This window comes from Vicugna pacos, chromosome 5 (assembly GCF_048564905.1).
Source record: "Vicugna pacos chromosome 5, VicPac4, whole genome shotgun sequence".
Classification (NCBI taxonomy): Eukaryota; Metazoa; Chordata; class Mammalia; order Artiodactyla; family Camelidae; genus Vicugna; species Vicugna pacos.
Window position 1 is genome coordinate 8,829,085 of NC_132991.1, and position 26,360 is coordinate 8,855,444.

At 43.9% G+C, this 26,360-nt stretch overlaps 1 protein-coding gene and 1 long non-coding RNA gene across 4 annotated transcripts in view; one reads left to right on the top strand and one right to left on the bottom strand.

The window, feature by feature from the left end:
- The first annotated feature begins 4,560 nt into the window (after positions 1-4,560).
- Positions 4,561-7,482, top strand: LOC140696327 (uncharacterized). The gene is made up of 2 exons (XR_012072493.1): positions 4,561-5,011; positions 5,183-7,482. It is a non-coding gene; the product is annotated as an uncharacterized lncRNA (long non-coding RNA).
- A 5,727-nt stretch (positions 7,483-13,209) lies between these two features.
- Positions 13,210-26,360, bottom strand: part of RALB (RAS like proto-oncogene B) — a 65,387-nt gene continuing 52,236 nt past the window's right edge. For all 3 annotated transcript variants that reach the window (XM_072960824.1, XM_072960825.1, XM_006196086.4), the window contains 3 exons: positions 21,546-21,754; positions 17,606-17,783; positions 13,210-14,881 (listed from right to left, as the gene is read on the bottom strand). In XM_072960824.1, coding sequence (XP_072816925.1) covers positions 14,762-14,881; positions 17,606-17,783; positions 21,546-21,754 — 507 coding nt within the window. In that variant the 3' untranslated portion in view covers positions 13,210-14,761. The remainder of the gene's footprint in view (positions 14,882-17,605; positions 17,784-21,545; positions 21,755-26,360) is intronic.

The following is a 26,360-nucleotide window of genomic DNA, read 5'->3' on the forward strand; positions in this document are numbered from 1 at the left end:
ACCTGGCTTGGCCTCAGAGAAGAATGCCCTGTGGCTGGCACTCGGGGAAACAGAGCAGCACCTTCCTGCTGAGGGAGAAGGGCCAGCACTCCGCCATGGGCTGTGCAGTGGCATGTGGTCTCTTCCTCGGAAGATCATCAGCTGGAGGAGCCAGGTGCTCAGACTTGGGCTTCGACGGCTCAGTGTGGCATTAGTGTAAAAGGCGGGACCAAGGGGCAGCGGAGGTCTTGGAACAGCAACACACTTGAGAGAGGACGAGGAAAGACAGCTCGGCTGGGAACTGGTCACCAGAGTCAGGCCAGGGGGAGAGTGAGGATGCCTGAGGCGTCCATCCTGGACTGTGGACCCTGAGCCTGTGATCCCATCAGGGCAGAGGCTGCCGTAAGCTAGCAGGAGAGAGAAAGAGAGAATGCATTCCAGAAGCCAGGCTGGAGGACAGGAAGGAAAGGATTATGGTTCAAAGGAAATGACTTAATGATGGAGAAACAAGCTGTGTTACTCCGTGTGCGTGTGTGTGCATGTGCGTAGGTATTATGGGGGCAGGAAGCAGGTACTGGCAACGAGGGTCACCAAGAAGAAAGAATCACCATGAAGCGGGAGGAGTGACGAATGCTCCAGATGGAGGTGGAAAGGCTTGGGGATAGGAAAGGTGCAGACTTCGGTCAGTTGTTAAGGACAGAAAAAGTTGGGAAAACGTTGCCTGGGGTTATTGCCTCCTACACAGCAAAGGCATTCTGCAAGGGTAGTGAGAGCTGGCACAGAGCCCCAGGGTCCCTCATTAGGGTAGCCACATCAGCCTGCTCCGTTTTATTACCTTTACATTGCCTCAGAAGAGCTCACTCCATCTGGTTGTGGCTGTTAAAAATGTGCTTGGCTTTCTTCTTAAAAATAAAACCCCAATCAAGGGATGAAAGAAAGTGCTTTGGAGCTAGTCCAGGGACCCATTGCTCACAGGTGGGGAAAGAGGAGGGCTGAGAAGATGACTGAGGAGGGAAGGAGGGCAGGGCTGACATCGCACCTGCATTAACGAACTGAATGAGCCAAAAGATGCCTTTTGATGCTCAGACCCAGCGAGGGTCCGTAATTTAGGGCGCGCAGAAGGAGTGGTCCAGGAGCAAGGGAGAAGAGGTGTGAAAGTATACAGTAAGAGGCGTACAGCTACTTTTAGCTAGGTAACAGGAGACTGCTATTAAAAGTCTGCTTTGACATGTAAAGCAGCATATGGTCACAACTTCGTTCTGTGCAAGTGGGTTTCTTCCGCCTGCTAAGTCCTGAACGGCCAAAGGCAAGGCTGATCAGCAGGGTCTGAAAGGTGAGACCACCTCCCAGGGCAAACCCCCTGCACGGTCACACACACGTGGCTCTAACGTGGTTCAGAAACAACGTGCACATCATGCAAGATGGTTTCCCATGACCTCCCACCCACCCACCCACCCAAGCAGAGTGTACAAAAAGCAACAGGGGTCCGGCCCAGCGGTCGAGGTCAGAACTCTCCGGGTCTGCCTGCACCCACCCGGCTGCTCAGACCTCCCAGGTCAGCCTGTCTGGGCGAAGAGCAGCAGTCCTTGGAGTGAAGGCCATCAGGCGTGCTCACGGCCGACACTGGGGTCCCGGTGCCGCCCGGCGGGGTTGTTTCTTACACTCAAGGTCCGCGTGCTCTTTGCGCGAAGGCAAGAGGGGCTCTTCCGAGGCCAGCGCCCCTCCCCGCCTGCTTCCATTTCTCGCCGAGGAGTAGTTTGCTGAGATTCTGGTGAAGCTCTAGGGCTGCCCTTTACTTTCCAGATCGTCTCTCGGCAAACAAAACTCAGTGTGGGAACAGTATTTCCTACACCTTACAATGCAAATTGATTAATGCCGTAAAAATGCGACTGAAACCGCGGGCCCTCGCAAACAGTGGGGCTTATGTTGTCTGCTCCGCTCTCCAAAGGAACATTTCCCTCAAGAGTTTATGTATTGTTCACCCTTTTTCTTGGCACACGCACAACTTCCAAAGCCTATAATAAAGCAGGTCATTAAACTAAACAACCGCACTTGGACCTTTTTCAAGGGAGTGATTCAGGCGAGCGCTCTCTCCGCGGAATCAGTTTATAATGTGTTATCAGACGCTACCTTCCACTCAAAAAGGGGGAAAGAGCAGCCCCTCGCTTCTCTTGGTGAAATGGACTCTCCTCCGGCCACTAGGTGGCGCTAGCTGTTTACCCAAAAAGGGCTGCTTGGGCTTCGGTGCCGCTCAGGACCTCCTGAAATGCCAGCCTGCTGTGCACACAAATATAAATGGGAGAGGGGACTATATTACGAGAAGCACCCCAAAGTTTAATCCTCGAGGGACCCCTCCCCTTCTGCCCCGATGTCATCAGAAAGGAATTCATCTCTCCCTTCATTTGAGGAGACAGCAGGGAGGTAAGGGGGTTGGGGAGGCGCCTCCCCTGCCTGTTGGTCCTGGTCTGCGAGGCCTTCAGCCTTTCCCGCGCCTGCGCGGAGGCCCGCACCAGTTCAGCCCGCCTCGCGCTTCACCGTTGGCTTCGCGGGATCGCTGTGCCCACGCACCCGGGTACCAAGTACCGCCACTGACGATGGCCCTGCCCGCCCTGCAGGGTTGCTAGGAGGATGCAACACGACGACGAATGTGGAATCGGTTTGAAAAGATAAAACAGTCTTCAAACATAGTATTATTTTGTTATTTATCATCAGAAAACAGACCAAGGGACTAAAGAGGAAGACAGAGGCATTGGCTGTGCAAGAGAAGTCGTTTTTCAAACTGATGTTATCTGATGCTTGTCAGACATTCTCTTTGATCATATTCACTTCTTAGATAACTTTCGTCAACATAAATAAATCATGGCAAGTATGTGGTGACCAAGTCCTCAAGGTAACCAGTGCCTAGAAAACCCCTTGTGCCAGGATCAGTGCCGGGTGACAGGACCACGGGGCGGGGCGGGGCGGTGCCGGCGGCGGATGGGGGATGGCGGAGCCTGCCGTGGGGTTCGGTTCGCAGGTGGTCCGGACGGGAGGCTAGGGGGACCTCAACACAGCCTCAGGTTAGGAATCTCTGCTTCAGTTTGTGGCAACTGTGAACTGAAAGAGGAGAGCTAGTTGTTCAATTCCAAACAAACCTAAAAATAGGAATGAGAAATTTATTACAGCAGCATATGTATTTTTTGAGCAATGTAATACAATTTAATTACTTTAATTAAATAAATACAATTAAAAAGAATCAGACCAGCAGATTCGGACAGCAGCATTGAATTCCAGAGTCCTCCAGGGCTGAGGTAACCATTCAAGAGAAAGCATTTCTGTGCACATGTATATAGCATTGCAAGACTTTTGTTCTGATCTATAGAGTGTTAATGAGTTTTGTTAAAATTTTTTTAACCAAGTCCAGAAAACACTGCATTAAAAATTAAGTGTGCTATGAACTTTGAACCACCAAAAGGTGGAGGCTAATGTGCGGAGTTTGGAGAATATGTTTAGTCACGGAGCCCTTTATTTGCTGAAAAGTCTAGCATTTCTGAGAACAAGGATTTTGTGCAACGTTTTTTGAGGACTAGGACCCCAGTTGAGTGGAACATTCAGCTGGGTATCGACTGGAAGTCAGGTAGGTACCAATGACTTCCTGGCATTTGCGTAGTAGTACCCTTCAGAGTTTGGTTCAACAGTAGTACAAGTCAAAGTCATGTTGGAGGCGAGGACAAGGATGCAGAAGCTTGATTCGAAGTTTAGAGTCAGTAACGCAATCATGCCAACGTTTGCTCTAACACATTTTTGATGGTCTAGCTAGACCTCCATTTCAGGGTTTAGTAGGTTGTGTTGGAATCTCATTTTATGGACTAGGTTTCTGAAAGGTCATATACAAATGGAGGCATAAAGGAGTAAGTCAAGAATCCTGGAGAAGAAACTCCATTTAAAATAGCTGTAGTCCCCAGTACCTCCATAAATAAATAAATAAATAAATAAATAAATATCTCATCACCCCCCCCAAATTTTAAAAATTAAAAAAATAAATGAAATAAAATAAAACAGCTGCAGCCTCACAATGAAGCTCTTTGTGGTGTGACTGCAGCCCGGGTTGGTGCTGGGGCAGCCAGTGCGTGCACAGACTGCGGTCCTTTGTCCTCGCCGCAAGCTGGCAGCTGGGCAGCCTGGACAGTCAGGGCCTTAAGAACCGGCGTGCTGCCTCCCTCCCTCCAGTTCCAGGTGAGGAAATTGCAATGCAAAAAACAAAGGAGCTCTTCCCTTTGAATTAGAGAGACAAAGTTCCCATATGTCATGTGTTCCCTATTTTTGTCCAGTGATTGTTAATTATATATGCCAAAACTTCTTGTAGTTCCAGATTGAAAATTAGATTCAATCTAAGTAGCTGAAAATTAACTTTTAAGTGTTAAAACCAGCATAGAAAAGTCAGTAAATGTGCTGGTTCCAATTCTGGGGAGATGGATAATGAGAAAAGCTGCAAGAACATCCCAAAACTGTCAATGTAAGTCATTAAACAAATTAACCAATTTAACTAGAGAAAATGAATCTTATGAGGAGCTTACAGATTTTATCTGTCTCCCAGATTTTCACCATGTGAACTCGAGGAAATTCCTGCCCTTCTCTGAGTCTCAGGCTACAGGCCATGATACTTTGAGCCTACAGTGCCCATGACCCTTTGGAACAAGTGCCCTGGGGCAGTGACTGTGCAGAGGCTACCACGCTCTAAGCTGGGTGACCTTGCCCACTTCTGACCACAGCTGTCTGGCCAAGAACTGAGGCCTGACATGAAGGAAGCCATCCTTGCCATGAGGTCTGCCCTGCACAGGGAGTGACTGGCCCACTGTGTTGACAGAGCCTAAGGTGACCCCAAGACCCCTGCCTGCTGTGTTCACACCCGCCTTTGTGTTGTTCTCGCCCTTCAACTGTGGACTGGACTTGCTTCTACCCAACAGAACACAGCCAATGTGACGGGATGTCACTCCTGTTGGGACATTACATTGCAACTTACAGACCTTATGACTTGCTGGCCTCAAAGAAGGTAGCCATCATGTCAGAGCTGCTCAGGGTGAGGAAACCGTGGGAGGGCTTAGGCAATGAAGACATCCTCCCGTCAACAGCCAGTGACAAACTGAAACTCTCACTTCTACAGCCACTGGGAGATGAATTCTGCCAACAGCTTGAGTTCTGAATTGGATCTTTTCCCTTTGAGTCTTCAGATGAGAACACAGCCCAACTGACACCTGGACTGCAGCCCATGAGATCCTGAGCAGAAGACCCAGCCAAGCAATGACCAGACCCCCGGCCCAGAGAATTTGTGAGATAATAATTCCCTATTTTTAAGCCATTATGTTTCTGTAACAATAGATAATAGTGTGCCCACCAATCCAAGCGGGCCAGTGGTAGAGACTGAGCCTGAGATGCACAAAGAACCAGTCAGGGCTGGCGGCAGCAGAGCAGACGCAGCAAACATAGGCCCAGAGGGCCTCAGTCACAGAGGGGAGCTGCTGGCAGGGGCAGGAGCACCAGGTGGCCCTGAGGGGTCTCAGACAGCCTGTTCGCCAGAGCAAAGCATCCTGGACATGATTCCAGTCCTGCCTGGGGCCAGCTCTCCACGTGCTCCCCTCCCCACCACTTATTCTATCTTTCCCCTGAAATCTACTCATCCTGTGGTCTCTGTCTCAGATGCCATCCCTTCAGCCTTCCAGTCACCTCCAGCAGAAACCTGGAGAAATCCTGGATTCCTCCTCCTTCACTTCTATCCATCACAATGTCTTTCCAATTTTACCTCTTAAAAATATCTCAACTCCAAACCCTTCTCTGTTTCCTCTTCTGCCACTGGCCTCGTTCAAATTCTCATTTTCAAATAGCTTCTCAGATCAACTACAAGAGGCTGAGTAATCTCACTCTCCTGGCTCATGTACACCTCTTAAAATATTGTTAACGGGGACGAGCATTATCGTGTACCATTTTAGTCGGCATCGACTATAAGCTAAGCACTGTGCATATATGTGTACGCATACAGTAATTAAATCTTTCCAAAGACCCCAAAAAGAAAAGTGTCATTATCCCCACTTTGGAGGTGAGAAAATGATGCTCAGAGAGGTTTAGTAACTCAGCAAAGGACACAGAGCTTTGCTGTTAAGCCAAGACTTGAAGCTGTTCTCTTTAACATCCACGTTCTTGGCACAAGCTGCTCCCTAAATACGAACATTCCTTACAACTCAGCCTGGCGGTGTCTGTGGTCCTACCCTTAAGGATGAGGTCCCGGAGGCAGCGGGAGCTGGAGGGGGGATTTGACTCAAGGTTTCTTGTACATCCTTGCAGCACCATGGCCCCCAGTGCAGTCCACTTGAAGCCTGATCTGACAGTCACTCCCCAAAGTCGCTTCAAACATGAAATTGAGTCTCTGCTCCAGGATGTGACCTCCAGGGCCTGCCACCACCTGGCCTTCCCATTTTCCCATCAGGAAGGTGGAACTTTTTGCAGTGCCCTATACACAGCTGGCTGCTTCACGGCTCCTCTTGATTTTGCTCAAATTCTCCCCTTGTCTTTAACAAACTTCTTCTTTTGCCTAGTTCTCTCCTTTTTATCCTTCAGAATATCTCATTAGCGCCTCCTCCAAGAAACCCTCCTTCCCCTTTCAGACGAGGTCATTCATCCCTCCTCTGGATGCACACTGCTGCCACATCACTACTTGGGACTGCAGAGTGAGGCTGGCACCGCACAGCACGACCGGCTCCTGTCAGGGTGTGTGTCTGTCTCCCCCAACAACCTGGAGGCCCTTTGAGGTCAGAGCTATGCTCTACTCCATTCTCTATCCCCAGGGCTTAGGCTAGAGCCTGGGACAGGGTAGGATGTTGGTTGAAGTGATGCCTAGTGCCCACAAAGTGACTGCCAGCGGCATTCACCGCCACAGCATCAGGAGTGTGTGTGTAGGCTGATTACAGGCTGGGCTGGTTTGTTTATCTCTGAAACTCTCTCACCACCCACTTCAGCACCCACCTGGCCTAGGAGTTTCCACAAATAGCCGCTGGATAAATATTTGTAGCATAACTGACTCTCCTTAACCTGCCCAGAAGCCTGCTGGGCTCTGGTCCTCCTTCCAGGGAGGAGAGGCCACGATCATCCCTGAAGCCTGGTTCTCCCCCACGCACATTTCCCCTTGGGCTGTACCGCCTAGTTGACATTTAGAAGCCTCTGGATACAAACAAGCGTGTCTGGGAGCATTTGGAACACACCTGCCAGGGGCAGAAGAATGACCTCTAGTGGTCCTCGCTGGCTTTGTTGGTATGTGAAGCACTGGGACATGGAAGAGCGTTCTCAGCGGGAAAAAATGCAATCATTCAAAGACTCTATGCCTAGAAAGAACTCTTAATGATACACGAGGGTTCTGGCAACTGCAACAGAATCAACGGCCACAGAACTGCGCAGTAAATCTTAAATATACTTCTTCATTATTGGTAAAATCCTCACCTAAGGTAGCTGTGAATAAAGTATACTTTATAAATATTTTAAAGACTATGAAATTTTCAATTTAAAAAATGCTTTAAGAAGCTCTGATGAACGCTTGAAACCTACCCTAAATGCAGACAACAGGCACATCACAGTGCATATTTCTTAAAAGGCATGTTTGTTTGTTTTCTGGTACTCTGGGATCTAAGGGAGGCCTGCAATTGCAAGGCAAGGCATGGACAGTAAATTTGGGTCAATTTTGGTCTATTTCAGCTCTTAGCACAGCAGAAACTACCTGTCTCCACCTCCAACCCCATGGCAGGTAGCTGTGTGCATTGTCCCTGGAGCAGTGTGCACACAGCTAGAGGGAGTCGAAAGGCATGTTTTTAAATGACTCTTACCTTAAAAAAGAAAACAAAAAAACTCCTCCCCAAGAATCACTATTATTTTGCAATAAGAGAATTTGAAAGAAATTTCTATTAAAATCAAAGCTCAAGATAAGCAATAAGGATGTATTGTGTAGCACAAGGAATTAAAGGCGTTATCTTTTAATAACCTTTTTTTTTACTTTTTTTCCAATAACTTTTCTAAAATTGAAATATAGTCAGTTTACGTGTCCATGTCTTATAATAACTTTTAATGGAGTATAATCTGTAAAAATACTGCATCACTACGCTGTACACCTGAAACTAATATAATATTGTAAATCAAATATACTTCAATTAAAAAAAAACCCAAGGCCCCAGTTCTATAAGAAACATGCAGACAATCTGTATCTATCAGCATATACTCTCTCTAAATTTAGAGCTTTAACTTAGCCTGTCATGCCGTTTTCTCCATGGCAATATGTTACAACGGATGTTCAGAACTGATCAAATCCGTCTTAGTATGCTCGTTTTCTGATTTGGCCGTCTGTTTTCTTTGGTGGAAGGAGAACAGCACTTGCTTTTCTGATAAACAGGTAGAGTAGGAAAAACAAAACTTAGTTCCTTTTCTTAAACAGAAGTTGTACCAGAATTACTATCTCCCTGATTTAGCTCAGAAACACAGTTCCTAACGGTCTCACATGGTAACGTGACGCCAGCCTCCTTTCGCTGTTTGCTGATGTGTGCTTATAAACTCTGAAATATACCGAAATATTCTCTGCACCACCACCCAGAGATTCACTTTCCATCACTGACTTGCTTGGGGAGACCTGCACCACACTGCTCTACCATGCGCTTGGTCCCATTTAAATCCTGGAACTTCCATGCGTGAAACCTTAGGGAAGGGGCTCTGCGCCTTCAACTGCAATCAAGGAACCTCAGGGCAAGCCCTGCCTCCCTCTGGATTGGATACCTACAAAGTCTTCGTAATCAATATAAAAAGCAATGAAGCGTGCATGCCACGCCCACAAATAACTACTGTGAGCTCGAGGTCTGCATGATCTGTAAGTTTCACATATTCCACAAATCTGTCCTCCACACCTTGCATGTGCAAGCACTCTGCTGGTTTACTCTTAATGGTTAGATATGCACCTTACACGTATTTCTAAAAGGATTTAGAAAGAAACTTCATCTTTTAAAACTACTTCCTGGTCACAGTTGAGTGGTCTGTTACCTATTCGATGTATAAAGTTCCTTTATCCCATATAATGGAAAGATTGCCAGAAAATGTCTATGAAAAGCAGCTAGGAAATGGAACCCATGGCTCTGTCACAATTTTAGTCAATTTCCTATAGAAGAACCTGTGGCAATGGTGTCCCCTTCAAAAGACAAAGGCCGAAGAAGGCATCTCTCTTGAAGGCACTGAGCCAGGTGCCACAAGGAAGCAGGCGAGACCTGACCCTGCCCGAGAGGGAAAGTGGGGTACAGATGGTGAGGGCAGGTGATGAGGAGGAGCTGAGGAAAGTACAATGCAGATCCCAAGGAAAGAGAGACAGCCCTGGAGCAGGGCACCACAAAAAGCCTTCTGATGGCCCAGAAGGGTTCTGGGCTGCCACTCTCTGTTGGGGGGCAACGTCCACACTGAGGGAGGAGCATCTTTATAGGGCGTTGGCCCTGAAAGAATGCGTAGAACTTTATCAGGTATTAGAGGAGAAAAAGGATGAATTATGTGAGAAAAGGCATAGAGTGATGGGGGGACAAGCACTTTGCAAGGTATTACTGATCTTTACAATTGCCTCACCAGGCCTCTGTAACCATCTCCATTTTACAGATGTGTCCAAGTCACAAAGCTAATGTGGGGCCAAGTCAATGTTCAAACATCAGAATGTCTGAGTCCAAGGCCAAGGCAACCTCACTTCCCCCAAGCACGGGGCCAGCTCAGGGGGAATGAGAGTTCGGGACTGCAAGGGTGCAGGACGAGAGGATGTCAGGTGACAGGATGGGGTCTGGGTGGGAGAAGGGGCTGACAGGAGAAGCTATAGGATTCCCACAGAGAAGAGATTTGCTGTAATAGTTGGGAGTTGTGCAGGGGGCTTATCTCAAAGGTGCGTTTTCATGGCCCTGACGCACCATGATAGTAAGTGAGGTTGCACACTTATTTGAGGCAGTTCCATCAGTTGTTTGTGATGCTGGTTAAATGATGTGTAGATCACTTCTGCAGACAACGGGCGGGGGCACAATCTGGGGTCGCGGGTGGGTGCATACAGCAGACTGTAACTGGGAGAGACCTGAGTGGGAACACCGCCATGACCACCAGACCACCGATGACTAGTTATCCCCCAAGTGTGTGAGATCAGGGGGAAAAAAAGGAGGGGAGGAGAGGAGAATTAAAAATGTAAAACTTCTATGCTTTGGAGGCTAATAGGGAGGAGGTGGGGGAGCCAACAAACATTACCTTGAAAAGGGCGGAGAAGAGAGGGAAGGCTGGCCGGACCACACAGCCGCCAAGGTCGGGGCGTCCAGGCAGAAGCAGATGCCCACCTCCAACACGGCGGGAAGCTAACACCCGCCATGGGGTTCTGCGGGCTCAGAAAACACATCAGTCTCTAGACCGGGGTCTGGAGAAACGCATCCTTGCCAGGCTTCCTAGGATAACTGCTCCAGCTCTAATTTCAATTTGCCTCTGGGTACTGGGCCTTAAAGGGGCCAACAATTCATAAAGAAACTTTAACGAAGGGATTCATGAAGGCTATCAGATCTTTGAAGTATTTAATTCAGTTTAGCAAACACTTAAGATCCTACCTGAAGCCAAAATCAACATGAGGTCGAGAGCGAGAGAGAAGGAGAGAGAGAGAGAGAGAGTGGGAGGGAGACAGTTGAAGGACCCACAGCCTCTGTGCTCACAAGGCTGCTCACACAATAGGGGCGAAGAAAGCGCAGAGACGCAGAGAGTAACCCTGTGAAGGGCTGATGAGGAATGTCAAGGAAAGCCGCCCAGAACGGACGTGACCGGAAGGCCGTTGTTGGCATGTTCTGGGCCCAGCTTGCAGCCAGGAGACCTGGAGGTCAGGGGCTGGCTGGGGAGAGCCGGCGGGAAGGCGAGGGCAGCTGGCAGGGCAGGTCTGGGCGGTATCCTGCAGCAGCAGAACAGTCAGGGTGCAGAGATGATCAGATCTGGGCTTTCAAAAGCTATTCTATTGTTTGCATATGATTCTTCAATAAACCTGAATTAAAAAAAAAAAGAGTGGGCGGGAGTGAAGCTAGTAAAGGAATGAGTCTCAGAGCAGAGGTGAGAGGAGAAAGCTAAGTCAGGGAAACATTAGCAAATGCTATCAAGACTAAAAACAGTAGGGAGGGCACAGCTTAGTGGTAGGGCACATGCCTAGTGTGCATGAGGTCCTGGGTTCAATCCCCAGCACCCCCATTAAAGATTAATAAATAAAAACCTAATTATATCGTCCCCCTAGTAATTTAAAAAAAAGTTATTAAAAAAGAGTTGATCAAATGATAAACAGAAGTCTAAATATACAGTTTTAAAAGGCTTAATAGTCACCAAGAGAGGAACTAAATTAGTGATATTGCTGTTGAAAAACGGGCGTGGGGGTGAGGGGGACAATGAGCTAAATCCAGTGACAGCAAGTCGGCACTGGGAACAAGTGAGGTTGAAAACCAAGAAGGAACAGCATAAGATGAGGGTCTAGAAATACGGTCTAACCAATGATCTGAGACTAGAAATGGTTAAATATGACTTGGGAGGAACAGGGCTGGAGCAGGGAGGAGCTCTTTAGAGCTTCCATTACAAGCACTTCGAGACCATCAGAATTTTCTAGCACATGCAGTTACAACTTTGATTAACTAATTCTAATGAATTTTTTAAATAAAAATATCAAAGTCAAGCTTTCTACTGCAACATTAACTGTATACATTAGTACTTTTCCGCTGTTAATACTTATCCACTGTTACGCTTCTGTAGTACTATATCATAATAGAGCCTGCAGCCCATAGAGGTGAATTTACTTTTTTTAATTGAAGTATAGTCAGTTACAATGTGTCAATTTCTGGTGTACAGTATAAAGCAGAGATGAATTTTATATCTCAATTTCATTTAATTTAAATGTATATGCCATAATTCACCTAATCTAAAGGAGTGATTTGTTTCCCAAAGATTTATGTCATTGAAATCAGAATGGATTTACTTAATGACAGGTTTTTTCTTAGTGGTATATAAATTATGGTGATTTGCCTTATAATCAACAGTACCCTATATCTGATGAAATAGGATACTTGTAGGAAATTATATGTCAAGGTATTTCCCTACATCACTTTAAAAAAATTTTTTTCTTTTGAGGGAGGTAAATAGGTTTATTTATTTATTTACTTTTTTACAAACAGAGGTACTGGGGAGTGAACCCAAGACCTCGTGCATGCTGGGCAGGCACTCTACAACTGAGCTATACCCTCCCCCTGCCACATCACTTTATGAAAATAGTCTGTTTGATCTTTTCCTACTACCCTGCCACTCCTCATTACAATGCAGGCATATGCTGGCCTTTGGGGTCTTCTCCTGAACGCCTCAGGGCCCCTGGACCAGCTGTTCCCTAACCTGGAAAGCTCAGATGTCGAGCTCTTCCAGGCCGGGACAACTCAGCTTAAATGTCGCTCCTTTGCAGAAGCTTGGTGCCCATCCAGCTGAAATCATTCTACCGCCCAGAAATATTTGCCATCATATTACCCAGTTTTATGGTCATCAAAGCACTTGTTCTGATATTCTCACTTATCTGCATCTTTCCTCACTAAAGCATAAACTCCAGGAGAGGAGAGCTTTTGCCTGTCTTGTTCAACACAATATCCCAGCACCTAGGATAGAATCTGACACCAAGTAGACGCGCAAGTATTTCTAGAATGAATACTTGAAAATAATGTTAGGCTATGGACACAATATCTAGTCATGTAGCAAGTAACTATGTTTCAAGTTGATAAATAATACTGCTTATTTTTCCATGGAAAAAAATCTCAGATGTATAAATTATTTTGTCAGGAAGATCCATCTCTTATTGCTATCTAGTTCAAAATAAATTTAGAAATATACTAACAGCATAGACCAAGGAAAGTTTCCATAACATGAAACAATTCATACCACCCTTAATTTATCTGCCCATGTTCCAAATCTACCTACTTTTGACTTGGGATTGATATCAAACGGGTAGCAAAACTAGGATGAAAAGAAAAGGGCTGTTTCAGAAAATTCAAGAGTGTGATTACCTTCACCTTTTTAAGTTTTAAGACGAAAGAGAAGTCATCTCTCCCAAAGGAAAGATGAAGTTAAAATTACAGTTTATACTTTTAAATTTATTTCCCACAGCCGAATTAAAAAAATTAATTGAAATAAAGTGTGACACTGCAGAACATCCAACAAGAATAATGAATAACTTATTGTAAATTTATTTAATACTTCCATTTCACATGTATGACAAAAGGATAAAATTAAAAAGCTAAAATCCTCAATAACTGCATTTGTCTGCTTTTTATTCAAAAAAGCCCATGATTCTTTAGGAGGGGATACAAGATTGTTTTTCAGTCAGATCATAATTTCTACAATTTCTGTAATAATCATAAAGTCAAAAAGTTCCCGCTCTCCCCACCCCAATTCACTTTTGGCACCTATATGTGAAATGTCACTTCAGGAAAATGGGGAAAAAATGTGCTGAATACTAGGTTTTTATCACAGTACTCCTTTCCTGATGAAAAAGCTTCTGATTGCTGAATTTAGAATACAAGACACAAGACAGATTAACAATATCTCATCAATAAAAATCTTTTTCAACTATATGGCTGTCTCAGGAAAAAAGATTTATATTAGAAACAGCAGCCTATCCTCAGAGGGAAAGGGGCTACCCTTCCTCATGTCTTCTAATTCAAATTTAGAATTTCTGAGCAATTCTCTGAGAGGTAGCGGAATGTCTGGCACCGGCTCTGGCTTCATGATTTTACAATACAATTTTAAGTCATCACATTCTTCAGAAGAACTTAGATTACACTTCGAGAAACCAAAGAAAAAGTTCTCTCAACCTCTGCAGAGAGAAGTTGACCAGGACAGGCTGGGTTGATAACTAGTGGAGAAGGAGGGGCCTTCTGTGACTCTAAGACTGGCGATTAAGAGAGGATTTAGCCAAAGAGGTAAAAAAAAAAAATTCTAATTAGAAAAGTGTATCATTTAAAAAGTATACTGCTCTTGATTTTTCACTTAAGTCTATTAAAAAGAAGCTCCTACACAAAAATCAGAATGTACTGGAGAAAAATAGCCAACACAGACTATAATCGGCCAACATTTAAATATGAAGAATACAACTTGCATTTTTCATACTGAGGAGGATTAATGAGCTTGGTTTTGACCTGTTCGGCCCAATTCAGATTTTTTTTTAGCTCTGTTTCAGATCCACAGGGTATTGCCAGGAGACTCATCTCCCAAATCCCTGACTTCTCCAGCATCTAGAACCTGATGGATTTTCCCGGGTACTACTGTTGAGCCGACAAGGGTGGGACGAGTCTCGCCCCACCCCCTGTCTCCCAAGACCTAACAAAATAAGACATTTTTATTTCAAAACAAAAGATACTAATGTTACAAAACTAGGCAAAAACATAAGATGCGACGACAATCTTTTTTCTTTTTAACTAATGCCTGGCTATTTCCTACCTATAGCACCACGTATGTGGTTAACCTCGGGAAGGAAGGGAGGGAAGCACGAAGGAAGGAGGAAACTCTGAAACCTCCTGACGAAGCAGCCATTCCATTGCACGGTCAAGGGCTTAGTCCTTCTGCCAGCCACCGATTCACTAATATTTTTCCCCATTTACCGAAGCATGTGTGAATGAGGCTGGAGAGAGCAGGCAATGCTGGTCGACTGGAGTCTCCTCTTAAGGAGCCTGCCCTCTGTCCTGGGTGGCCACCCGCTCGTCCACCGTCATGGCATTCACAGTAAGCAACATCGTTCTTTCAAACTTTTCTTGTTCTTGCTGCTTTTCTTGCCATTCTTGTCTTTGTTTTCTGACATCTTCTTTGCTCTGATTTCTCTCATTAGGTCAAAGAACACCTGGGGTGGGGAGGAGAAAGAATAAGCCATTTAATGCTTTAATGAAGCAACTCGACAAAGCAGGATGTGTAGTTCCATTTTAAAGCATAAAGCCGAATGTATTCCTATAAACCGTGGTCCATGAAAAACAAAAGGTCTAGAGCCAATAAGAACAACTAACATTAAAAAACACTGTAATTCTACGAAGTGAACTCTCTGCTCACATAATATAAAGGGTCAAGCTAAGGGCAGAAGCATCGTACTACTGTTACCACTGTCCAGTGGCTCATTTCACAATGAGCAGGGGGAGGGTGGAGCTCGGGGGGAGAGCACGTGCTTGGCATGCACGAGGCCCTGGGTTCAATCCCCAGCACCTCCATTAAAAATAGTTAAATCAATACCTAATTACCTCCAACCTACCCCTGCCCCCAAAATGATAAAAACCTATTCTGAGGATAAGTATGATGAAGGATAAAACATCACAGGACAGATGGACAGCAGTTCGGGAAATTTACAAGTAGTGATAGTGACAACTGCAATCCCTTCCTGGCATTTCCAGCCACCAACAAAGGAAAGAAAGGCATGAGCATCTGCCACTAGGGCCTGTGTGATGGATCACTGCACTGATCAGTCCTTACAATGACCCTAAAGGTAGGAACATCACCACGCATGGCCGTCCCCAGCCTAACTCCACAGCAGCAGACTTGGGAACTCGGGGTGGGGGGTGGGGAGAAGGTCGCAATGCAGCTTGGACAAACTCAGGCCCCCGCACTCTGAAATGGGGACAGGGAGGGAGAGGTGTCCTCTCTTGCCACCCTCCCCACCCCGATTCTCAAGAGCTCCTCTGCTCCTCGTGACGTCAGCAGGCGGGAACTTTATCAGAGCTGATGAGATGTGCCCTTTGAATGCCAGTGTGTTACTTAGATAAGGGTTATCGTTCATCCCAGTAGTTTGGGTTTTGCCCTCTGCTACTAGAAACCAGGCTCCAGTGCTGATTATACCCCAGCAGACAAAACATCTGAGATTTCTCAAGGAGAAGACGGAGACTGAAAGTGTGACATTGAGTGTAGCCTTATATCTTAGGACATTCACACAAAGCACCAAACTCCTTTTATTTTCATGGACATAGCTTCTCAGGGAAAAAAAAAAAGCCAGATCAAGCTCTCCGAGTGCGGGGCTCCAGGAGCACTGACCACCAGCTCCGGGCACAGGAAAGGAACCCCCCCGCAAACTGGATCGGGCTGACCGCTGCACCCCTCTCCTTCAGCCTCTCAGGAAAGCACCCCATTCGTAACAGCCACAGTGCACAGCTTCAGATATCACAGGTTTTTCTTTCTGTTCTAACAGGAGGAGGGGAATGGCATGTGTCCAACTTAAAATGATGACAAAGTTCTTCATCAGCTGATCTTATCGACAACCTCCTTTCGCGTAAATTGTTTACAAGTGAACACAATGCTGCCAGTCATGGGTTTCTGCTGGTTCCTGTTTGGCAGGTCGGGCTGGTCCAGGACAGGAAGGGGAGATGACAAGCTGCCGTGGAACAGCTCCCCGCCCCCCACGTCGACCGCTCCAGACCGAGAAGGTCTTCCTGACTTCTTTAAAATGAAGTATGTGTCTGGATTCCCTGTGTGTTTTCTACAGCTAGAAAACAATCTGATAGAAATGAAAAGATCTGGAATAGCACACGAATCAACATAAGAGCTGAGATCATAACACAAAGGAAAAGCAGCTGACCAGGGGAAGACTTCACACCAAGCAGATTTATGTTGTTGGGGATGCTTCTAAGCGAACCCCTTTGAATAGCAACATTCTAGATGCCAATGTTCTTCCAGCCTCATTTCAAGCTAAAGCAAAGCTTGGTCACAAATGCCGTTGGCTTCAGGTAGGAGCAAGGGGAACTATTTCTCCATAAGAAAGAGGAATCTGAGAAGGGATTTGGGGGATTCAGATGCTGATGCTGCATGATACAGAGCAGACACAGCCGCTGGTTGGCTGCCAAACTGATGTGTTTAGACTTTACAGGAGCCTGGATCATGAAGGAAGAGCTAAAGAACAGAGCGATGGCAGAAGGGAAAGCCTCAGCTCTAAGGTCGTCTTAGCTCTGCGGCCACCACGTTGAGTCTTAACTTAAAAATAAAAGGCCTAATGATAGCAATCACAGGAAGGTGGGTTTTCCAGCTGTCCATGTTCGTCACTGTCAAGGTCATCCTTTCGTTAGCTTCAGAGATCGGAATGGGAAAGTATGCTGGGGATGGGTAAGAGATCCCTGGAGGGTTGACTCCTGGGAGAAAATACTATTTAGAGACTGAGGTATAAAGACAGAACCCCTTGGCTCCACCAGTGGACAGTCAGGTGAAAAGAACAAATCTAACCAGTAAGTCAGTGAAAGCAAGATGAGTAAACGTGTATTTCTCTGAGCAACCTCTTAAGAGGCTGCTAGACACAGCCAGTCCTGCTCCTGAGGGACACCAGGCCACAGAGGACAAGGGGGCAGCCCTTCCAGGGCAGCCCCTACAAACCGAGCGCCTCACCCAGCCACGCTTCCATGGTGATGCCAACAGGAAGCATCTCATGACGGCTCAGGACTGAGAGGACTCTGAGTCGTGAAATCCAGGGTCAAACCCTCCCATCACACTGGCCAGGACATCTGGGAAAATCAGTCCTCCCCTACTTTCCACAAAACGGCTCCCTCAAAACCAGCCGAGGAGACATGTAGACGAGAAAGGCGTGGGAGCCGGTGCCCACCTTGTCCACGTTGGCCCGCGTCTTGGCCGACGTCTCCACGTACTGCACGCCCCACTCCTCGGCCTTACTCCTGGCCTCCTCCACCGGCACCTGCCTCCGCTCCTCCAGGTCGGACTTGTTTCCCACAACCAGCAGTGGAATTTTATCTTCTTCGGCCTTCACACGGAGGATCTGTTCCCTAATGTAACAGGTCAAAGATAAATCAGCTAAGAAAGCTGGAATAGGAACCCAGTTCCACCGACCATCGGAAACGAGAGGTTTTGCTAAGGCCGGGGAATTGCTACACGCAGCGCACAGTCCTAGGGAGCAGCCCCTCAGTCCTGTCCTAAACTAGGCCAGCTTTTCCAAGTCTGGTTCTCAATCTGCCTGCATCACTGGATGCTCACTACAAACACAGAGTTCTGGGCCCCAGAGCAGGTGTGTGGGTAGGAGCCCAGGAGTCTGCATTTCATCAGGGTCCTCAGTTTATGCTTAGGCTAAAAAAAAAAGAAAAAGAAAAAGAAAAAAAAAAGGCGATGGGGGGGAAACTTGGGATAAAATAACCTTAAAGAAAGTATCTTCATATATAAAATGCTTAATAATTCCCCTGAAAAAAAAAGGTAAGATTTCTCTGTGAGAAGAAAAGCTACAAAATCAAGTGTTTTTCATGTGGAAGGGAACAGTCTATTAGCAGATCATGAAATCAATTTGTGGGCCACAAATGGTAATTCTTTTCCTCAGTGAAACAGACTCTGATAGAATAGCAAAGGAACATTAGCGGGAACCTCAAGCAGTAAAGGGAAGTATGGTTTTGTGAAAGCTCTGTTTCAGTTACACCTGCACGTGTGTGTGCGCCTGCCGCCCCCCACCCCGCTGTCTAAGTCAGTAATCCTATTTCAATCTGTATCATTTTTCTACTACAAAGTGGGGGAAAAAAATGAAAGGAAATACTCTGAGACCTATGGAGAAGTCCTTCAAAAACACCTTCTCTAAAAAAAAAAAAAACCATTACCTGTAGCACATTAAATTTTACTTCTGCTGAAAATAATCAGCTATCTAATATTACTTCCTAAAAACCAAACATTTAAAAAATTAAATATTCCACCTCCATTATTTTGGTCCAGTAGGAACATTTCTACTTCTACACTCCAATACATTCCAAAAAGAGAGCCCTTCAGAAACACCTTTTGTGGAGATTTGCATTGATTTTTATATAATATAGAGTGATATTTTATAATAAAAATGTTTAACAATTCTTCCATACAGTCAATTTAAGTACGAGATACCAAATATTTCAAGAAAAATGAAAAAGAAGAAAAACAAGTGGATGTTTGAAAACCGTCTCTAAGTGGCTTTGCCAACAGGGGTCAAAGGGCATCCTACACATTTAGAAGTTATGTGATCAGTATAAACAATGAACAATGAAAACTGAGAGCTTTCTGGCTCATTAGTCTTGCAGAGCCATGACTAATTTCCTCATCAATAAACATTGATCCAAAAATCCAAGTTCTGGTCTCGTGTAACAAACCTATTTCTCTGGTTTATGGACTGTGTCCAGGAAAAGTTTCAAGGAAGATAGGGCATATTAACATTTTGTTTTATGCTGGGGCCTTTCCATTTGGAAGATAAATGCAGAAATGCTGTGTTTTAAAACTGCTCACAGGCATGAAGTAAAATGAGTGAGTTTAACCATACAGGCTCAGATAACCTACGCCCATCTTTCTGTTTCCAATGATGTGCTGCCTGGACAGCTGTGGGATTTTGTCCAGAGTTTAAGTCACCAGAACTAACTCCCCCTTCCTCTTTCTCTTTCTTTCAGGTGGTCATCTGTCCTTTTTCTTCTAGGGATCCCTCTTCTTTCAGAACAACCAAAACCTTCCTCCAGGATAGGGTGAGACTCCATCCCACCTCCATGAGGAGGCAAGAACGCATCTGTGTGTCTGTGGCGACCCAGGGGACAGGACAAGGGTGGCGTTATTCTTCTCTGGAGATGGCTCTTCTATGGACCACCATTTCCTTTACTGGTGAGTCACGGGGCCAGTGGAAAATTAAAAGGCTCGGGACAGGGAACAAGACAAGGTAGTGCGTGCAGCTGTCCTGTCTGGTCCTCAAGAGGCATAAAAACAGCATTCTGTGGATGCAAATACAATTATGAACACATGGACCGTAGCCACATACAGAAACCTCTAGGTATGTCAGAAAAGTCCACAAATTAATAGGACTTCTCATAGGGAGTCCTAGGCATTTAATGGATCATCACAGCACACAGCTATAGTTGCCGAGAACTGAGAAAGCCAATCTCTGAAGGCCTGGGACTGTGAAATCTAACAACTGACACCCTCCTTACTCCCTTCCCTTGCTGGACCGGGTTCCCTGAGTCTACCCTCTGAGGCCTCCCTGGTTCATGGATGCTTCCTTCCAAGTCCTGGGGGATTTAGCTTTCATGTTTGGTTGATCACCTTAATTTCCGACCAGAACTTACTAAAGAATGAAAAGAAAAACAACTGTTTTTTTTTTTTCCTTTTTAGTTCCCTGTTAGACTCCAGATCTGATTCTTAAAAAGTCATCTGGATAAGTCTATTTTTAGTTTTTTGAGGAATCTCCATACTGTTTTCCATAACGGCTGCACCAAACTGCATTCCCACCAACAGTGCAGGAGGGCTCCCCTTTCTCCACACCCTCTCCAGTATTTATCGTTTGTGGACTTTTTCACGATGGCCATTCTGACTGGTGGGAGGTGATACCTCATTGTAGTTTTGATTTGCATTTCTCTGATAGTTAGTGATATTGAGCTTTTTTTTCATGTGCCTATTGGCCATTTGTATGTCTTCAATGGAGAACTGGTTGTTTAGGTCTTCTGCCCATTTTTAGATCGGACAGATATGTTTATAAAGAGGGCAGATGAAAAAGTACAGCTGTGTAAGAGAAATGGGAAGGGTACGGGATAGGGACAAAGACGCCCTTCCCATTAGAATTCCTGTAAGAGATGAACTTAAGGTACCTTTAAATACCACGATTTCAAATGAATTACAGCAGTGACTCTCCCCACCACGAGCCCACTGGGAGGGGGGCCTGGGGACACAGCGCAATGAAGGGCTCTGCCCATAGGGAATTTAGTCGGATCACTGTATTTCATTTCATCAACTAACAAGAGTATTTTCAGATAAAGGAACAGAGTACTGAGTACACTTGCCCTGGGTCACAACACTGCGGCAGGGCAGGGATTCAAACCCAGGTCCATGTGATCTGAAAGCTGGGTTCTCCCACTCGACTGTGCTCATGTCCTCACAGGAGCAGCAACTGGTCAACAGCTCACCGCTCTCACTCTCCTGCCATCTGAGGGTTCATAAGCCTCAGAATAGAGCAGAACTGTTATTTTTTTAGGGAAATTATGAAAAAGAGACAGTTAACTCATGAATCCCTGTCTCTCAGGATTTACGTGAAAACAAAAATCACAGGATCTTTTTTTTTTTATGGTTACTGACTTTTCAAAAAACTTTTATAGAAGTGTAGTTGATTTACAATGTTAATTTCAGGTGTACAGCAAAGTGATTCCATTACACATATACATACATTTTTTTTCACGTTCTTTTCCATTATAGGTTACCACAAAATATTGAATATACTTCCCTGTGCCATACCGTAGGACCTTGTTGTTTATCTATTTTATATATAGTAATGGGTCTGTTAATCCCCAACTCCTAGAGTATATGGCTTCATCCTCTTTGGGGACAACGGATTTTTAAGACAATTTATATTTGGAAATTATAAAACAAGGAAGCCCAAAGAGATTATAACAAATGGTGAACTATAAGGTGCCGAAATTCAAAAAACCCCAGGCCATTCTTTAGACAGACCTCTTCCTAATAGCAAGCTCAGCCCCAAACCCGTCCCGAGTCTAAGACGGGGAAGGAAGGCGAAGGCCTCCTGGAGGCGGGAGGTTACTTCGTTCCAGACACACCTGAACTCGGCAGTGGCTGTGAAGGACTCGTGCTCTGTGATGGAGAACACCAGGAGGAAGCCTTCCCCGCTGCGGAAGTAGTTGTCCCGAATGGCTGCGTAGTCCTCCTGCCCAGCCGTGTCCAGGATATCGATCTGGACTTCTTCCCCATCGAGGACCACTTTCTTTCTGTAACTGTCAGCTTTGGTCGGTTCATAGTCTTCTACGAACTGAGGAAACCAACAGCGTTAGGAATCGGCACAGGTTTAAAGGAAAAGCTGCTAAAAAAATAAGCTTCAACACATGGGTACTTGGCCTATAATCAAGCGAGCTATTCATGAGTGCGGATGACGGCCATCGCACTATGAGTAAGGAGCCGTGAAACCGGTCCCCAGCACTTCTGTTCGTTGTTGCTCTCGATGCTACCACTTCTCTTCTCTTTAAAGACTACTCAAGTTTTATTTTGTTTTTTATTTCACGCTTGTTTTGTTTTGCACTGGGAGGTAATTAGGTTTATTTATTTTTTTAATGGAGGTGCTGGGGATTGAACCCAGGACCTCATGCATGCTAGGCAGGCACTCTACCACAGAGCTATACCCTCCCCCATCAATTCTACCATTTTTCAATTTTGTTTGTAAACAACAAGAGAAGATACTCCCATTTTACAAAAGAGGAGACCAGGCAGAGAGCAGAACCCTTGGAATATTACTGTCAATATAAAATTATAAACATTGGCAAAGGGAAGAAACAAGAGCTCTTATTTATAATCAACAGAAGTATAAAACTCATCTGAAACGTAATTTGGCAAGAGGTACCAAGAAGCTTAAATAACTATACAACACGAGAAACTCCAAATGGGTCAAAGATTAAATGTAAAAAGGAAAACCCTCAAGTACTAGAAGAAAACATGGGTGAGATCCCTTTGTGACCTTGAAGTAGGAAGGCCTTTTTAACTATGACTCAAAATCCAGAAGCCATGTAAGAAGAAACTGATAAATTAGACTACGTAAAAAGTTTAAACCTTCTGTATGGCACAACACACTATCAACCAAGGCAAGTGACGAACAAGCAAAAAGTATTTGAACCCCTATCCCAAAGAGCTATATATATAAACAGTTCCTAGAAACAGCGAGGAAAAAAAAAAATCAGTAATCCAATGGGAAAAAGTGGCCACAGACATAAACAATTCACAGAAAAATCAATACAGATGATGTTAAACATATGCAAATACGTTCATTCATTCATTCGCACTAACAAAGAAAACAAAATTTGTAACTACATTGAGATACTGTATTTCGCCTACCAGACTGGCAAAACCCACAAAGTCTGACAACATACGCTGGAAAGTAGGGACAGTAAAGAATAAGAAAACCATGTATGTATATGTGTGTATTTTCCAAAAACACATCCTGGAAGGATGAAACAAAACACACTGAAAAGCATTAAACAGAAAAACCGAAGCAACTGAACCTAAATGGATATCAAATTGGTAACGTAGTCCCACATTAATTCAAGAGACTTTAGGACAGAATATTTTGATAGAGTTTAGAACAGAATATTTTGATAGAGTGCACCCCACTAAAAAAGACTAAGTACAAAAAAATTTCAAAGAAATGTTAAACTTCCCTTAGTGGTTATATTATTTAGTAATAATGATATTACTGTTTCAAAGCTATTTTCTTTATATTGTGTTATATATAAAGTAAGTCATTATTTTAACAGTAATAGGAGTCAAGATATTCAAGAAAAAGGTAAATTAATGACAGCAATTTACCATTAAAACTGAATTCATGCTGGTATAACTGGATATCTAGATGCAAGAGAATGAAGTTGGACCCTACTTCACATCACATACAAAAATTAACTCAAAATGTATCAAAGACTTAAATGTAAGAGCTGAAACTATACACTCTTAGAAAACATAGGTTGAAATCTTCATGACCTTGGAATTAGCAAGGCATTCTTAGATATGACACCAAAAATACAAGCGACAAAAGAAAAAAATAGATAATTTGGATTTGATTGAAATTTTAAAATTCAATTCCATGCTTCAAGGGACATCATCAAGAAAATGAAACAACCCACGAAACAGCAAAAAATATCTGTAAAACGTGTATCTAATAAGGGGCTTGAATCTCTTTAACTCTTAAAACTCAACAATAAAAAGACAATTTTTGAACTAAATTAAGTGCCAATTTAAAAACAGGCAAAGGAAGAAAGAAAGAAAAGAATGAAAATGAACACAGGGAAATATATACAAGATCTTGCAGTAGCTCACAGTGAAAAAGTATGTGACAATGAATTTATGTACGTTCATGTATAACTGAAAAATTGTGCTCTACACTGGAAACTGACACAACATTGTAAACTGACTATAACTCAATAAAAAGAAAAAAAGAATGAAAATGAAAAAAAATAGACAAAGGATCTGAACAGTTCTCCAAAGAAGATAAACAAATGGCCACTAAGCACATGAAAAGATGCTCAACGTCATTAGTCATTAGGAAAATGCAAGTTAAAACCATGAGATACAACTTCATAGCCACTAGGATGCTATAATCAAAAAGATGAACAACAATGAGCACCATGAGGATGTGGAGAAATTAGAACCCTCGTACGCTATAAAATAGGGCAGCCGCTGTGGAAAACAGTTTTGCAAATTCCCAAAAAGTCACAGTGACCATCTGACCCCACAAATTTCATGCCTAGGTATATACCCAAGAGAATTTGACACGTCTACACAAAAACCTGCACATGAATGTTCATAACAACATTATTTATAATAGCGAAAAGTAGAAACAATCCAAATATCTATTAATTGATAAAGGGATACACAAAACATGAGCTATCCAGATAATGGAATATTATTCAGTCATAAAAAGTAATGAAGTACTGATTCGTGCTACAGTGTGGATGAACCTTGACAAATTATGGTAAGTAAAAGACGTCAGACACAAAAGATCACATAGCCTATGAGTCTATTTATATGAAACATCCAGAACAGACAAATCCATGGAAACAGAAAGCAGATTAGTGTTTGCAGAGCTGAGGGGAGGGGGACTGGAGAGTGACTGCTGATAGGTATGAGGTTTCCTTTTGGGTGATGAGAATGTTCTGGAATTAGTGATGATGGTTATACAAGTCTATGAATGTACTAAAAACTGCTGAACTGTACACTTATAAGAGTAAATTTTACAGCATACGAATTGTATTTCAATTTTTTGGTAAGGAATGAAGTATGGATAGGCACTATAATATGGATGAACCTTCAAAACGTCATGTTAAGTGGAAGACGCCAGGCATAAAGGTCACATGTTGTATGGTTCCACTCACATGAAATGTCCAAAACAGCAAATCCATAAAAACAGGAAGTGTTTGCCAGGGCCCAGGGATAGGAGGGGAGGCAATAATGAGGAATGACTGCTGACATGTAGGGAGTTTTTTCTGAGTGATAAGAAGTTCTCGAATTATATAATGGCGATGACTGCACATCTATGTGAATAAATGAAAAATCACTGAATTCTACACTTTAAAAGGGTGAATTTCATGGTGTATGAATTCTTAATAAAGCTATAATTTAAATTTTTTAAAAACTAAACTGAAAATATCAAAATGAACTTATGGAACCTCTGAAGAACACTCTTAAAAAGAGCCTTGCATTGTCATTTAACAGTTACTGATTCAAATGATTTTAAATCTGAAAATGAAGATACTAAAAGAGTTTTAGTATTAGGTTCTCTTACGTTCATATAAATATCTCACAATAGAGATAATATGAAAATTTGCCTATGCAACAGTGCCTTCTTTTATAAGTCCTTTCCAAAGAGACAAATGCATGACCTAAAACAAAACAAAACGAAATACCCCAATGCCTGTGCAAATCTCTAAATGCCACCATAAAGCACCTCAACTGCTTATTTCTAAACTTTCAAGGATAAAAGCAGCAAGAGTTCCACTGACTCCTGGAGTCAGAATGCCCTGATATGACTGCCTACCTCTGCGAGGGAAAAGTGTGCTTATTATTAGAACATTATATTACAACCCTGATGTTTACATTTTTCCACTTGAAACAGGAAATCCCCAAAGTCTTGGTATCTATTAGCAGGATCCATACTACTGGCCTTGCAGGGCTGTGTGTGATTCCGTCTCAGATGCCCAAGACCCACGGATCTAAGACAAAACTCAAGGAGACCCCTTCTTACTGAGCCATGTTTAAACTGACTTAGACACTGAAAATCTAAAGAGGTGGCTGCCAACATCTCCCCATCACTAACCTCCCTTTACCAGAAAGGGCAAATAGCTAAAAAGTCTTCAAATATATATATGACTGGGTAAAGAAGTTGTACATACATACATATACACACACACATACATATACACATACACACAGTGGAATACTACTCAGCCATAAAAAAGAATAAAATAATGCCATTTGCAGCAACATGGATGGACCTGGAGATTGTCATTCTAAGTGAATGACAGCCAAAGATAAAAAGATTCAAATCTCTCTTTGCCACACTAGCAGGTCCTTCCAATTTTTCCAAGTCAGAACTTAGAAATAAAAATGTCTGAGACTATGGCTCCTTCCATAATCCAATTTTCCTGAAAATTCCACCATGTAAGCTAATTTTTTTTAAACAAAGGGTAAGGCAGGGGACCAGGAATAAAGAGCTTGAATGGCTCATGAGACTTTAGATACTGGTGTCTCCAAGTGTATATTCAGTTTCCTTTTCTAGGAAATCAGGCTTGCCTCGCTGACCTCCCAGACAGGAGTAACCATACCTGGCCATATGTCAAAATTGCTGGGAGAGCTTCATAAAAAGAAAGACTCCTAGT